The sequence below is a fragment of the Cariama cristata genome, unplaced genomic scaffold, assembly GCF_000690535.1.
Source record: "Cariama cristata isolate BGI_N322 unplaced genomic scaffold, ASM69053v1 scaffold14791, whole genome shotgun sequence".
In the NCBI taxonomy this organism is placed as follows: Eukaryota; Metazoa; Chordata; class Aves; order Cariamiformes; family Cariamidae; genus Cariama; species Cariama cristata.
This window is the reverse complement of record NW_009597636.1, coordinates 16081-32619: the sequence shown is the minus strand read 5'-3', so window position 1 is coordinate 32619 and position 16539 is coordinate 16081. Positions and strand designations below refer to the sequence as shown.

The 16539-nt window shown below is 40.3% G+C and overlaps 1 protein-coding gene across 1 annotated transcript in view; it reads right to left on the bottom strand.

Moving 5' to 3' along the window:
* Positions 1–1037: 1037 nt before the first annotated feature.
* The window catches only part of TRERF1 (transcriptional regulating factor 1), a 20023-nt gene continuing 4521 nt past the window's right edge, over positions 1038–16539 (bottom strand). Inside the window, exons 5-14 of the mRNA XM_009708978.1 lie at positions 13092–13461; positions 12440–12500; positions 11535–11674; positions 10701–10804; positions 9413–9488; positions 4829–4917; positions 3892–4005; positions 2920–3108; positions 2214–2422; positions 1038–1571 (exon numbers count right to left, since the gene is read on the bottom strand). Coding sequence (XP_009707280.1) covers positions 1250–1571; positions 2214–2422; positions 2920–3108; positions 3892–4005; positions 4829–4917; positions 9413–9488; positions 10701–10804; positions 11535–11674; positions 12440–12500; positions 13092–13461 — 1674 coding nt within the window. The 3' untranslated portion in view covers positions 1038–1249. The remainder of the gene's footprint in view (positions 1572–2213; positions 2423–2919; positions 3109–3891; positions 4006–4828; positions 4918–9412; positions 9489–10700; positions 10805–11534; positions 11675–12439; positions 12501–13091; positions 13462–16539) is intronic.

The following is a 16539-nucleotide window of genomic DNA, read 5'->3' as shown; positions in this document are numbered from 1 at the left end:
TAACTCCAATTCTTCCTTAATTCTTTAAATCTGCAATATACAATTCCTTTGAGATCCTATTTACTCAGAGAACCAAATCTAAATTTACATAAATGGTGTTAGTCATCCAGCATATAGATCTGAACCTAAGGAAGGAGAAATGGTAATTAAACAGCAATGTCAACTCACCTTTGGAGTATATTTTACTAAATAAACAACATTCAAATTTGATGTAATGAAGACTGAAAATGGCACAGAAATAACATTTCATGCCTACAAGCAATAACTAACATGTGCTGAAGGCATATACTCCATCAATCTTTGTTCCACGGGCAAGAATGTCTCCCTGTATTCACCTGATGAGAGAGCAAGCTCCTGCATTGCTCAAGCATACACTCTCCTAAAACCACTGAGATGGCTATTCAACAGCGTGATTTATTGTCACAGTAAAATATATTTCCAGTGCAATCTGATTACCAAGGCGGTGTTCCTGATTCAGTGTTCCCATCAGATGATACGAACCACAGTACAATCATCTTTCTTCAATCCTTGAATTAGGTCATTTTAAGATCAGCAGATCAAAATCTTGCTAAAATGGAAGCTCCAAAATGTACAGTGTAACCAATGCTTTTACAAACTGCCTAACATGTATGCATTAAGGCAAGACAGAACTGAGAAAGTACTGTGATACTACAGATGATACAGTAACTCCTGTAATTATTTCACAGTTAAATCAGATTTTTTCTTTTTTCCCCTCCACCTCCCTTAAAATGACAGCACAAAGACAAAGAACGTAATCATCTCCTTAATAGATATGGCATTCAGTCTCTAGAAGATGCTGGAAGTCATCCAGTATAGACAAAAAAAACCCCAACGCTCCATCAGAAGTGTGTGAAGATCATTCTTGTAATTGGGGTAAAAAGAAACTTGGAAGAGTTAAACACTAAAGATCCTACTGGGACCATCCGGAGGGAAGTGATAGCAGAACCATGACCTTCTGTAATTAGTGGCCTTGGAAGTTATCAGCAAAATGAGTTCAGATAAAAACACCTTATAAGAATATTTGTACCAATTATTTATTTTTTCCCCCAAAACACAAATTAATTAAAAAAAGAGAAAAAAGCAGATTTCTTCTTTTTTTTCTAGACCTGGATAAAAGAATTATAATTTTCAACAGGTAGTTTACAATCAGTGGGGAATAAACAAGCAGTCTAGGTTTCCTGATCGATCCATTCAGGGTGTGCTCAGTAGCTGTCTTTATCAACTTTATTTACAACTCAGCATCATCCTGCAGTAGATCTGCATCTTCATCATCCAATAAAAGGTCAGCATCCATGACTTCATTCTCTTCCATGACATCACCCAGCTCCTGAACAACATCATCGTCAATGTCACCAACATTTTCAACATGTTTAACCAAACTCATGTGATCCAGAGGGATCAAACTATGCTCAACTGGCCCAGTAGTTCTTGCAATAGTGGCTGCCATTTCTGCTGCCACAGCAGCTTTCTGAGCCTTCTGCCTTTGCTGTTCTTCTTGTTGTCTGTGAGTCTTCATATGAGCATTGCGGCTTTTGATTTTGAAAAACACCCTAAATTTTAAAGATAGGGGAAAAAAATCAGATAAAAATGCACTGCTTTTGATGAAGTGAGCCAAAAAACACTCAACAACCTATCAGTACATTTGCTTCCTTGTCCTGAAATAGAAGTCAGTGAAGTCTGCAATGCCATAGTGAGAATATCAGAGACAGACTACCAGATTTATACATCCTGACAGTATCAAAATGGCCTACTCCACCTCTGCCAGAGGTATTTTGTAGCTCCCACAGTTGTTTCAGTATCTATGCCATCCTAATTCTCCCCATACTTAGTTTCACAACAATCTTGCACAACAGGGAAAAAGTGAAGGAAACCCATGTTAGCATGGACAAAGTCAAGCACAGAAACACAGAGAAAGTTGCCCACTGTCACATGCAAGTCTTTGATGAAGCAAGGAGATGCAGAAATTCTAGCAACTAAATGGATTCAGGAAAATTAAGAGTAAATACTGCAGGGGAAGCATCCAAAACTTCACACAAACCAGTGTCTGAAGGTTTTGGTAAGAGGACAGGTTGTCTAAAGGGAAATTGTTCTTTTGAGACCAAAGCAAAAGAAAGATTTTATTGCAACACTATTCATCTGAAATATAAATAGGCAAATGTAATGTGATACTGCAGACAGTCATATTCACTTACTTGCCACACTCCTTGCAAGGAAAAACTGTCGTTGGGTCGGTCTCACCACTTGTTGTGCTGTGGGCAGGTGAACTCTTGATGGAGCAGTATCCGCTCTGCGTACCAGATTTCTGCTTAGTGCCTGGAATGGTGCATCGTGGTTTTGTCACCTGATTCGTACCTCCATGAATGCGAGCATGGCCATTTAGCGCTTGTCGGGAACTGAACACCTGACAAAGTAGAGTGGAGGGAAGAAAAAAAAAAACAAACCACAAAAATTAGGAAATAATGTACTGGAACAGGAACTTCAGAAAGTAGTATGCTGGATACATATTACCACAGAACAACTGTACATGTCTAATATGCACAATCTACTTGGTCAAATGCTGCTTGCTCTCAGCTATAACCCGCTAGAGTTAAAGAAACATAGTCATAATAAAACAAACCAGTGAGCTATGCTATTACTACAGTTGTATAACAAAAAGGTAAGTCAGAGCTGTTACGATATAGTATTTCTAATTGATACGACATCTCAGGATTTAATTTTATGTATGCCTCAGCACATTGCCTGTATTTTGTGAGGTGAGAATTAAAAGCAGGCAAAATGATTCGTCCAAAGATATTCAGGAGATATTACTGGCCAGGAATAGTCTAAAACCCCAGTTTCCAAAATTACAGTTCACTAGTATACACCCCCCCCGCTATTAAATATAAGAAACACACATACAGCGCCACAGTTTGGCATTTCACAGATGAAGGAGGATGAAGAAAGCGAAAGACTCTGAAGGGCAGGCAGATCTATAGGTCCAACAAGAGGGATAGCTGGTGGGTCAGGAGACTTCTGCATTTCCCTTTCTTCCTTTCTGTCGTCCTCGATCTCTTCATCTTCCTCTAACACTTCCTCTTCTCCACTTGTCTGAAATAGTGCGTTTAAGAAATAATAGAAATATGGTCAAACACAGACAGTACTGGACAGTAGGACATAGACAGTACTGGAACAGGATACTGCTTAGTGAAGTCCGCTTCCAGGTTTCAGCATTTTTTCCCATCTTGAATGAACTTCTGGTCTTGCTGGAACTACCACCTTTTAATAGACAAGCTACAGTTCATGAAGCTTCACTGCAGTGCTCAAAACACCCTCCATCTGTATTACAGAGCTGTGGCTCCAAGAATCTACAGATGCCAAGCTGCAATACTCTCCCCAGGCTATTAGAATGGCAATATACACTATATTCACAGTCAAATGACTTATTTAAAAAACAAACAAACAAACAAACAAAACACACCACATCTGTTAAGACTACTTAGACTATCAGTAATGCAGACCTTGCACACAAAGAATTGTATTGCCAGTCTGTGAAGAGGGTATTTGTACTAGAATATTAGAGCAGCCTTCAGGAGCACACACAGGCACAGGCATAATTTACAGAGGTTTACCTGCTTCATCAGGAGCAAAAGCCATAATTGCTGGACTAGAGTTAGATAAGGCACTAGTCAAAACACTTTTATCCTATTACAGTCTAGGAACACAAAATCTTGATGTAGCTGAGGTCACAGAATGCTCACACAGAACACAATTTAGAATTACGGAATAATTTCGGTTGGAAGAGACCTATGTCATCTAGTTCAACCTCCTCCTCAAAACAGAAGAAACGTAAAAGTTAAAGTGTCAAACTTTCTCACATTCTTTTAGACTTACCAGGCATTCCTCTCTTTTTCTCTCTAAACGTGTTCTGTGTTTCCGTCCCAAACGCAAGATTTTCTTCCAGGTATAGTAGTATTCCACGCATTGTGCAACCGTCTTAGACTTAACCTGTAGTTAAGTAATTGCAGAAGTAGTCCAATCTCAATTTTTTGCTTTCATGCAAAACAACTTTAATATATTCCAAGAGGCAGGCTTTATTTCTCAAACATTCAAATGGACAGAAAAAGAGTTTGACTACAACAGGAATACTCTTGTAGAATAATTTTTTTTAGTTAATTGTTTTCCAGTCAAATGTGTTGACTATTTCAGCTTCAGTACATTTCTCTGGGATTCTCTAGACTCTAGTCAGAAAATGACCAAGAATATACTTTTGTAGCTCAAGTGTACAACACCACTGAGAAATCCAGGGATTAAAACCTGGTTCCCATAAATCCAAATCTTTTTCAACATTTGAGCTAACAAGTAAGGTATTCTGCCTTGAGATGTATACACCTTGTCTTTTCTGCTTTGTGGCAGAACATGAAAATTAAGCCCAAATTTGTACTCTCTAACAGGTTTGAGCCCTTTCTGGTGCAAGGCTCAATGCCAGTGACTCAGGTACCTTCTAACAGACTGCCAGAGAACACCAAGACGATGGCAGAGCACCATACTTGTCCCACACATGGAACGCCATGGCTTGGATTCTAGGTGTGAAAACTTTTACATATAATAACAAGAGGAACAGATTTTATTTATTTATTTTTAACTGTTTTTTACTGGTGCTGCAGTTGCATGTGTAGGTATACCAAATGGAATATACCACTTCTATTGTGTCCTCTTAACCGCTGCTGGCTCTACGCCTGCAATAAGCTGGTCTGGCACTGGAGGGAAAATGAAGGGGAACAGAATACAGCAAATGCAGAAACAATTGACAGAACAGAAATAACCTTACCATTTTCTGTACAAATATGAAATCTTTGCTGTAGGTGGACAATGCCTCTTTGAACAGCCTCCTTTCTTGATGTGTCCATTTGTCAGAGCCTTAAAAAAAAACCCAGTGAATTCATTATAAACAATAAAACCCCACCACCTTTATGTAGATGCAGTATCTGAAACAAAAACTGGGAAACCTCAAGCACATGCTAGTGATTGCTGCTACCCAAATACGACTGTACTGACTCAGATCTCAAGTCCATCTAACCAGTATTTGGTCTCCAGCAGTGGTCACAGGCAGTTGCCTAGGAAACAGTAAGATCAGGGCAAGCAAATACAATGCCTCTCCCTAATTTTTCCTAACCTCTGACCACTTTCAGCACAGGGGATTTCCTGAGTCTGTTGCAATTTGCCTGTTTACTAACTATCCCTGTAAGTGCTAACCCACTCTTCCTTTCAACCAATTAAACTTCTTGCACTCAAAACATCCTCTGCCGAGGACTTTCACAGATCAGTAGACCCTCCGCAAGACCCACTTCCTTTTCTTTTTTTCCTGGCTTCCACTAGCTTCACTGGATGATCCTTCATTCTTCAAGTGGAAGAGAAAGTGAACCCAATCTTGATCATCATCTCCATGCTATTCAGGACTGCATGTCCTTTATGTCACTCCCACACCTATGGTCATTACTGCTGTCCCTCTCTGAACCTTCTCCAGTGCTAAAAACATTCCTGTAGAGATGAAGGGACCAGAAAGGCATGTAATAGTTAAGATATAAGCAATCCACAGACTTGCACAGTGGCATCACCACGTTCTCTATCTTAACATCTGACTTGGGTTTTTTTTTAAGCTGTTGTAAAATACAGAGCTGATGCTTTCATAGAACTAGCATTATAACCCCAAGGTCTCATTCTAATTGAGAAATATCACCACAGAGCTCGTAATTTTATATGTAAAGCCGGTATTGCTTATTCCCATACATGCCACTTTACGTTCAGCTACACAGAAGTTCATCTAGCATTTTGTTCTCCAGGTAATAACTCTTATAAGGTCCTTTTGCAGCTCTTCACCTGCATGACTTGAGGTAAGATACTTAAATCCTCTGTGATAGAGGTCACAAGTAGATAGAGACTGCAGCAACGTGCAATACGCACAAAATGCTTTCTGATCATTTAATGGAAACTGTATATAAAACTTTCAAATATTATTATTCTCTGTTTGCTTCACCAGCCTAACTGCCCATGAAAATGTGAAATCAACATTTAAATTGAAATGAATTTGTGCTTCCTCAGTTTTAGTTAAACAGAAGGAACACAGGATTGCTCTACTGCAAAGCAGTGTCCTGTTTGTAAGAGTGGGCAGCATTACATACATTAAAGGAAGGATATGCAAGAAGCTATAAAGCAGATGCCTTTCGAATGACTTACACTGTGAGAAGGTTCTACTTCAGTTTGCTGAGAGTTTCTGAAACATCTAAAACTTTTATTGAAAAAAATCCCTAATATTCCTGTCAACATTACCATTCTCCATAGAAATGCTTGCCTCTGCACTCAATTCAATTAACTTCGGCTTGGCACCATGCATGGTTTTGAACTCTACAGACTACTTATGTCTATAAAAATAAATATAGTTTTGTTTTTTTTTAACAACTGCAAATATTTTGCTTTTCAGTGTCAACTCCCATGCTCACACACTTAGAGCAGGTATCTCACTGCTCCTTCATATGGTGAGAACAAAATTAACTTTCCTGCAACCTGTTTTCTGCAGGCTTTTCCAGTACTGGATATAAGCATGCATTAGTCATTTCCACAGAGATTTATACTAAAGCTCTCTTAAGTGTCAGAGAAAGGCACTGGCTTCAAGCCACGAGTTTTATTTATTCTGTTATCACCCAAAGATCTTTTTGCTGACACACTGCCTTGCCATCTTTCCCACCCTGAACCAGCATCATTCCCTTCTTACGCAACTTGCCCATCATTTGCATTTACCCTCCCCGTTTGGGCAGGGGTAAATGCACTGATTCAGTCCAGTGGCCTGCTCTACTATGCCAAAATGTAACTTTAAAAAGCATGACAATACCAGAGGAGAGAGTTTAGGTTTTGGCAAACCTCTCTAGACATGCTCTCCTGCCTCCACCCCACCCTTCTAAAACAAAATTTTTTTTAACAAATAGTAATATAGAATCACCTCCATGAACTAGTTGTATTGTACACCTGTGGAGGATTCAGGCCTTACAGAGTTTCCCCCATAGCTGTGGTATTAGCAGAGACCGTTATAAGATTATGCGGGTTAATTGGAAGTAACTTAATTAACAGAATAAATCCTGTGTAGGAAAAGAAACAGAAGAAAAGCTGTTTTTAACTCTGGTTGCTGGGAAACCGCTTTTGCTCTTGTTAGCTTGAGGGAGATACAGAGAACGTGTATAGAGAAAGATCTGCAATGCAGCAAGAAATTTGGACTTTGGAATACAGATAACATTTTAAAGCTGATCTTTATGTTTAGACAATTATTCTACATTTTGTTTTTGCACTGATTAACTGACAACAAATATCTTCTACAAATTTGGGGGCTTTGGGCCCAACCTGTGGGTTTCAAGGGGGCTACACCTACACCCAGGGAGCCCCCCAAGAGGTGGCTCAAATCCATTACATACAGCGTATGCTGGGTCTGATCCACACCCTACCACAGTATGCACAAAAAGTTTCCAGACTGCCCGAAGCACGTTATTTCAGAGACCATCTCTCCTGCAATTCTCACTGCAGGAGAACTTCAGACCTGAGAAATTCCACTGTTCAAATGAAAACAATTCCAAGTGTTTGCCGCAGTGCTCCTCTTGTACTAGATATGTGTTCCCTCTCTCTTTCCTAAAACACCATCCTGACAGACGGTAAAGCATTAGGATAGACAGATTAGGGTGTTCTTCCAAGCAGCCCTAGGTCAACATGCCCAGCTCTCTTGGCACATAACAGAAAAGCCTCAAGTTTTACAACTTGCTTCCCTCACAAGTCAACCGGTTTCAAAAGTGTGCTATTCGCTTGTACCCTCTTTTAAGGGCAATGCTAAGGATGAGTTTGGATATTTACTGTTTGTGCTATCAGTTAATTCTCATGAGTCAGTGCCATGCTCTGTTTTGGTCTATTCCAGCTTTAAATGTGGTGGTGCCTGAGAGCTGTGTTTTCTGAGTACGGAGCAGAAAGCCCAAAGAGTTAACCCAAGCAAATGCCACTTGAAGTTATATTAAGCTTTTCATCCACTAGATTGTGAGAGATTCCCATACGCCTCGAGGGGCTGATTATCAACCACAAATAAAGTATTATTCAAGAGCTGTTGCATGGTGCTAGAGTGTGGCTGTCAATAAAAGCTGCAATCACATTTTGTGTTCAAGAGCGTTAGTAAGTAATGCTTTGTCTTGTTATTTTATGGTACTTAAATCCATACTGGTGAGATTTTGTTTCATGCTGTGTTAAGCAGAATCAAACTTCCTTTCCTGCTTAAGAAACAGGGATACACTGATGTCCACAGGTCTCAGTGCTAGTTAACAAGGATTAGTGTCATCTCACGTGGAAGATTAAACAAAACAGTCTCTCCTGGCTCCTCCCTGCATCACAATAAAACATTTTCTGAAACTACTGTGAAGTTGCTTTAGTAAAGACTGTCCCTCCTCCTCTGCCACACAGGCAGAAATTTCTTATCTGCTCTGCTAATTAGATTGCTCAGTGAGGATAAGGCTGCTGGGTTATCTCATCTTCCTGCTCTCACACCCTGGACTGTCTCACACATACGATTTGGTGCCATCTCTTCAGACAAGAGACCCTGGTCAAAGTTCCTAGCTGACATCCTCCTTCTCCATCCACCCCCACGTCCACCTGTTGGACTGCCTTATCAAAGGCACTACGCATCTCGGCCAGACAAGACTCAAAACCTGATCTTGAGATTTATTCACTCTCATTATCAGCTGCCATCAAACTTCAGTCCAATGGCTGACCACCACTTTGCATACTTCACAGGTCACTTCTCCTTCATCACAAAAACGCAGTTCTTGCTGTGTGTGTTAAAGAAGTCACCATCCTAGACCTGTTTCTTTTCAGCTAGATTCATGCAAAGAGAGGTTCTGTATTTAGTACTAAGACACTAGCAAGAGTTACAGCACTGCCTCTTGGAAGGATGTTCATGATTATCATATTTATTTATCATGCACCATCACCTCAGAAAAAGGAAGGCATGATGGCAGACATTTGAAATAATGACCTTACTGCTAGTAAATTATAATCTATGAATAGCAGTTTTAAAAGGAGATAAACAAATTAAATTTTAGTTTAAAAGAGGAAAAGAAATTACTCAAGGCAATTTTAAATTTGTAGAACCCTACAGAGCAACACGGATCAGTCAGGATAAAAAAAAAAACAAAACCACAAAACAAAACTGCCAAACTTGTAACAAAAAGCTCCAGAACTATCACTCAGCACTGTCTGTATCACTTCTCCATTAGATGCTGCCATCCTTGCACCAGACAGCAGAGAGTGCAGCGTGATCCCATGCTCCAGCCTGGGATGCCAGCCTTGGACTCTAGATACCAGCAGATACAGAGATTGCAAGGAAACCTACCAGCGTAGTGGTAATTTGCCAAAGGATGACACTTTAATCTCACTGGCCTTTTCAACAGCAGCTTCTCAAGAGCAACCTAAAAGAAAAAGCACAGAAAAACAAACTAGCAAATGCAGTCAGCTGCTGCATACAACTGCATTTAGATGATTACTTGGTACAAGGATATGAATTAATTCTCTCTTTTTTTCTTTTCTGTCATACTACATCACATCAACTTTCTCCAAGGCCCATTTATGCTGTACCTCACAGAAGAGCACCTAATGCACACCTGTCCGGCCTTAATTAGCACAAATGTGGCTACTACTTAGCAACTTCCAGCTCTTCCCTCCCTTCTGCTTGCCACATACAAGTATGTTTATAGTGTTTGATTTGACAGCATTAATTAATACTAATATTTAACGGTTGGTTTGATAGTATTAATATTTAATAGCATGAAGTCTTTTAGAATACCTGTTTAGGTCAACATCTGTCAGGAAATGACAGTAAGTATAGTTAATCCTCCTTTGGATCAGGGAGACTGATGATTTGTGGATCCCTAAAATTTTCTCCCTGACAATGCAGACCCCTCTGTATAGCAAATTTCACATCCTGACAGTAAGTTCGGTCACCTGTGTCAGACCCCTCAGATACAGCTAAAAGAGCCTAAGGAAACTGGGACATAAGCTAAAAACCACTGTATTAGAGAATCCTGTGAGATTCATTCCAGCCCTGTATTCTGTTGCATTTTGTTTTAAATTGGCTTTCCAGGAACTGGTGTCAGGCCTTGTCTTTCCCTGACACTGAGCAAAATGGATGTTTTGCTGTAGTGAATAACATTCCCATCACTAAACTAATGCAAATACTTGAAATGCATTATTTATATGAGAACTGTGTGCAATTACCTCACAGTTCTGAACAAATAAGTAGATGTGATTGCTGCTACAAAAAAGGTTTTTTATAAGGGCTAGAAGAGGACAAAGCTCTCTGTGACCAAATATAAAGCTTGTGAAATATCAGGGCTGGAGCAAGCACTGGGAGACATTTAAAGCCCCAAGGCTATAAACTAAGTAATCTTATCTATATGAAATATACAGTAAGCCTTCAGAGAGGCACTGCTTTGAAATTTAAATTTATTAAAGAATGAAAGGGAAAAGTAATTCGCCAAAAATGTTACAGGATGTTTAAAGCATCACTGCAAATCAATCAGAAATCTCTTTTTTATATAACCATATCTAAATCCATTTAATAAAGCATGCTAATTTATCTGCAGAAGAGGATTGTATCTCCCCCCTTCAGCTTCTTATCTTACCATAATATCTCCTTTTGCTTCAAAGAGAGAGTGCAAAGCATATTCTGAGTTAGTTCCTCCACCAGGTAAGACACTGGAACAGCTCATATTTAAAAGGTCTTCCACTGTCAAAAACAAGTCAATATTTTACTGCTAATACATTAGTCTATCAGTCAAACATCCAGAGCCAAGGATTCTGTAATGCCACTCAAAGACAACATAGTTCAGGGCAGCAGCTTTCAGTACTTTCTCTCCCCAGCACCTCATCTCCTGGTTCAAGAATCAGTCACTGACGAGGGAATGTGATGGGATTTGCAGAGCGCATCCTTGGGATGGGACAGGCTACTGCAGAGCCAGAGGCAGAGTTTTGGCTGTGAAGCAGTGGCTTGCACAGGCCAGTGATGTTGCTGTGCCAACACTCCAGCCAGGGTAGAGAAAGAGAAATGAACCATGCTGGAAGCAGGAACAAACTCTGCTCGGGACTGGTAGACACTAAGCCTGTCACATTTCCTCTCAGTTACAGTCACAGGACAGGCCCAGGAGGCATCAGCTGCCTCTCATCTGTGACCTCTGCCCTTATCAGGCAAGTTCAGTACTCAAAAAACCCCCACTTCCCAACAACGACCTTTTCGCCTCAGCTGCCAGCAAGCAGTTCATTCAGACTTCGCTGTAAGTGCCACTACATAATGTTGTTACTCTGAACGTGTAACAGGCAGTTCTGGCCTCTTGCTCTGCATTCTCAGTAATTAATACTCTCTTGAACGTTTTGTACAGTATACACATGAGAAATCAATGTGAATTTCTTCAACAGGCATGGATTGACATATGAACTTCTAAAATGTCAAGTCATTGTACCTCTTTGTTGGAAGACTTTGTTCTCCAGTTCTGGCCATGGTTTCCAAACCAAAGTAGCCTTGTGCACATCTTTCTCCATTAGCAATCTGTCCTGCAGCTCAGGAATATCAGCCTGGAACCTGGACCCAATATTGATTCGTCTATAAAGACAAATAAACAAGTATTCAACTACACAACGTGCAGAAAAAACAGAAGTCACATTAGCGTTTGCTTCATTTCCAACAAAACTTTTATTACACTGGAGTGGCAGGAAATTGTGTCAGCTTGCTTTACGCAATGCTTTACTCTCAGTGGCATCAGTATTTTGAATATTAGAAATATTCAAACGGATATCTTGGAGGGGAAAACAAAAATTTCAATACACAATTTAAACTATACAGAGACATCATACCTTATGGACAACCCAAGCTAGCCTATACGTGTGCTGACTAGCAAAGAGGTAAAACAGCAACTTTCTGTTCCATAGAGAACAGCACTCTTCAGCAGAGAGCAGAAAGACATTACTGCTGAGGCACAATCCTGTTTGCAGTCTGCCCTGGGAAACCTACCAGGTTAACACCTCTCCAAAGCTCCACAGTTAATATACACATATAAAAGCAAGAGTACTGGAGCAGCATATGTTTTGCTCACTGCCCTCTTCCCAGTCACCACTAACAGTTGTTTCACCTTCAGTGGTTCCCACCAAGCCTCTCCCAGCATTTTTGAGCCATGACATCTGTATCTCCTACATCCACTTTGTTCCCAATGTCCTCAGTCACCATCAACAGCAACCTTAAACACATCCAGCCCAACATGATTTCAGGCAGTCGAACACTACCTGCCCAGTTCGAAACACTTCAGGCCACATGCTCTAGGCTGGAGCTAGTCTATAAAAGCAGTGACAAAAACAATATTGTTTTTCTTACGGTTCAACAGTCTGTTCTCCAGGCCCAGGCGTCACTGGAATGACACTTCCATCAATACTATCTGAAACAAGAGATTGGAGTTTGAGTTTAAAAGGGTATTTTGGCAAGAACTGTATCACTGCTAATGCTCCGCCTCCTGGGCTGCATCGCCACCTTCCTATTAACATCAACATTACTCCAGTTTCTTAAGCAAAAATTACCCTTTATCAATATTTAGATAGAAACCGTCTAAATCATCATAAGTAACAGAAATGTCCTAACTTGCAGAGGTTTCTACTGCCCTGATCATGTACGATTAGACACCTTTTTTCTGAGGCACTAAACAACAAATACTTAAAACTCATGTCTCAGGTCTTTTCCCTCCACTTCAAAAGGCCCAGATGTAACAAGAGGCATGGGGGTCCTTTCTTGAGGCAGACCACGTTGAAAGATCACAGCCTTACCCACTGGTTAGGTGCCTGTGTTCACTTTATACTTTAACACCACCTCTACAAACTCCAAGGCAAAACCTCTCATAAAGACAGACTTTTCCTGTGAAGTAGCAGAACTAGCCATGCATATGAGCACACATAAAAATCATCAATGTGGTAACACCAGAAGAGAGGACAGTGGTATTTACTAGGTACTGCCACTCTGTAAATGCAATACTTACTAGACCGACACAGGAGCACCCGTGGAGTAGGCGTCAGTGGAGTAAGTGGCAGCTGGGTATGCGAGGTGCTATGAGATGAAGTGATAACACTGCTGAAGAGACCAGAGCCTTGCCGAACTGGACTAAGCATCGGTGGCGGAGTGTAAGGGGGGAGCTCATGCGTCCGGTCTAGCAGATGATCTCCGAGGACACGGGGAGAGCGAAGCTGACTCTGGTACAGGATGGCACCAGAGTGGGACATGCTGAAGTTGAAGGAAGGAGGAGGTATGAAGAGAGGTTCGGGTCTATGCCGATACTTCTTCTTGTCCTGCAATGGTTTGAAGTTATCTTCCAATTTTATAGCACTTTGATGAGGTTTTTTGCTAATTTCCTAAACGAAAACATGCAGAACTTTAGTATTTCAGCATGCTTAAATGTGGTTTGCACACAATTCCCTACAGCTTAGGGCAACAGCCAGAGAAAAGCTGTTACCATCAGGCAGTTATTCAGGTACCACCATAATAAACCCGGTCAGTACAGTATCTGTCACTACACAGAAACCTCAGGGGAGTGAGAAAAAATAGGACAAGTTACCTTTCACCTCCCTCAGCAAGCCCTCTGTGTCAAGGTAGGGCTGAGCCACAGGCACTGACTTGGAGAGGCTGCTGCCAGCTTTTGAAGGTGCAGGGAACAGCTCTCCCAGGCCATGAGTCTCCCACACCCTTCTTCAGCTCCACCCAAACAGCCTGAGCACTTCTATTTGCGCTGAACACACACAGGCTGTTGGGAGTTACTTCATTACCCAGTCACAGTTTATTAGAAACTTTATATGAGATATTTTCCAATGCATTTATTTTGTTTGACTAGGAAACACACATGAGCTCAGTGAAATTACTGCAGTACTCAGCAGCAGGAAAGGAAGAAAAATGTAATAAATTCAAGTTCTTTGCCTCTTATCACTACATTCCCATCAGCTTGAGTACAGTCCAGCTGCAACAAATCTTGAACTTAACTCTCTCCTCTTTCCATGGAGGAAAAAGGGTAGTAGATGACCATTCGGGAAATTCACACACTGTAGCATGCCTAGAATCCTAGAATTTGAATGTTAAAAATCATTTGACAATTAAATCCCTAGAGTTCACAGAAGCAGAAGGCATAGAGTTTGTGCAAATCTGGAATCTGGATTTCTGGGGGGTGAGGTGGAAAGAAACAGGTTCTCAGGTTGTGCTTTAAGAACACACATAAGCTGGTAGATGAACACAGTATTAAATGTACTGCTTTCCAGTGTTCAGATTATAGATTTTTTTAGGATAAACTTGGAAAGCAGAAGAAAATTTTTGACAGATAGGGTTACTACAGAATGTCTGCATCATCTGGTAAATTCTACTACCACATAAAGTAAATTACTCAATGTATGTTTAGACAACATACATCTTTACATCATGGGTGGTTCTTGAGAATCCCATTCACCCTATAAAAATCATGTTAAAGGAGCATTAGCACTGTCACCTTTTATCCCTTATGTTAATATGTTCCAGCTTGTGGAAATGTTTTTGATTACAGAGGTCCTGTCCTCTGTTAGATCATGGCTGTATCCTCTCCAACAGCTGTTGACATTTTTTCTCTCTAAAAAAAGTTAAGTTTTGGAAGAGTTTTCCTTTTGCAGGAAAAAAATGTAACTTTACAGAGAATTTTGTTGATAATGGACATTCAGAACAGTGAAAGGGTGAGAGTTACCTGTAACCACAGACATAGTCTATCACGTTGGTGAACATTTAGTGTTCAAAAAGTAGAAAGGGGAAAGAAACTAAACTCAAGGAAAAAACCAAACTAACTAAAACCTAAAAAAAAAAAAAAAAAGAAAAACACCCCAAAAGGCCAGACCCAAGTCTTTGATTAAGGGCTCATTTTGTTCTGCTCTTTAAATGTGAAAGAGCTGGTACTCCTTTCTCACTAGCGTAAAGCAAACTAACCAACCAAGACATCATCTTAGAAGTTCTATACATCTCCATCTCCTACACTGCTTCATTTACAGTACACCTTAACCTTAGTGTGGTTATGCCACTATTTTTTAAAAAGATCACGTTGAATATTAAAGGAGATCGTGATATCCATGGGCTCTCGATGCAGAATTGCCCCAATACTTTTCTGAAGCTCCAGGAACGGATTCCCGTTATCCAAGACTGAATGCATCCTTGTTAGCCCTGCTGCTGCACCTTGATGCATCCACTCTGGGTAGATCCTGATGGACCTCACTTGACTGCCAGCTTCAGCTTACTGTCCTGTAGCTTTGCTGAGCATTTAGTTTCTGTCTGCTGTTTGATTTAACTGATTCCATGAGCTTTGTGGGAGCTTTTCTGGACAGCTCAAAGCACAGTATAAATAAATGCAACACAGCTCCAGTTCTTCAGTATTAAAAAACCAAAAACTCTCCAACCGCACAATCTTTTTAGAGAAGACGACAGAACTGTAGATCTTTTGATCTTTGAACATTTCCAATGCTACTGCTTATACAAAAGGGAAGAAACTGCATGACTTTAGTTTGCTTGGGCAATAAACAAAGACTGCAAGCATAATTTTCAGTGAATGAATGCGCATTTAGCCAAACACTGGCAGATTTAATCACAGTCACTTTACATACATTGCAGAAATACACAAGCCCAAGCCACCTACTCTGATGTCTCTAGAGAAGATCTCCCACTCAGAGCTCAAAGATTCAGAAAAGACTGTCCATTTTATCTCCAGAAACTAGAAATAGAAAAGAAAAATTGTACTGCTGAGTTACCAGCTAAGTATTGTGATATGCTGGTTTCCACAGTAAAGTGGTAGTTTATGTGTAAAACCTCTGTCTGAAAGGAAGAGAGTAAAAGGTTTTATATATATTTAACATTAGTGTGTATGTCTAAGTGAAGGTTCAGGAGCAGGGTGATAAATACATTAATATTACAACGAGTCACCCACAATCATATATGCTGTTCCCTTGTTTGGCTATCAGCCTCATGAGGAGAAGGAAAAAAAAAAAATCACAAGACTATTTCTCTGCATTATACCGATAATATCATACAGTACTTATACTCCCCAGTAATCTCTTATGGCATAGTCTGCAAGCATGGATTTGAAGGAATGAGCAGCATCTACTCCTACACTGGAACGTGAAATACTGCTTGGTCCTGGACTCTTTCAGGAAAACAATAAAGAGCATTCTCACATCTCATTCAAGTACTCATCAATTCCTTGTGCTGCCTGACAATTTCAGTTTTATGAGCAAAATGAAAGCACTAAGCACAGCTATTTTTCCTATATCAGAATTCCCAGTGATTAACCCTTAGATCTGATGCATGCAGAGAAAGGGAAAAACGACTTCATTGCAAAACTCTGAGGCGGCAAGCTTCATATTGGCTTAGCGCACACACTGTAAGCACTGCACTGTGTCCTCCTATCTTTGGCTGAAACAAGAAACACACATATA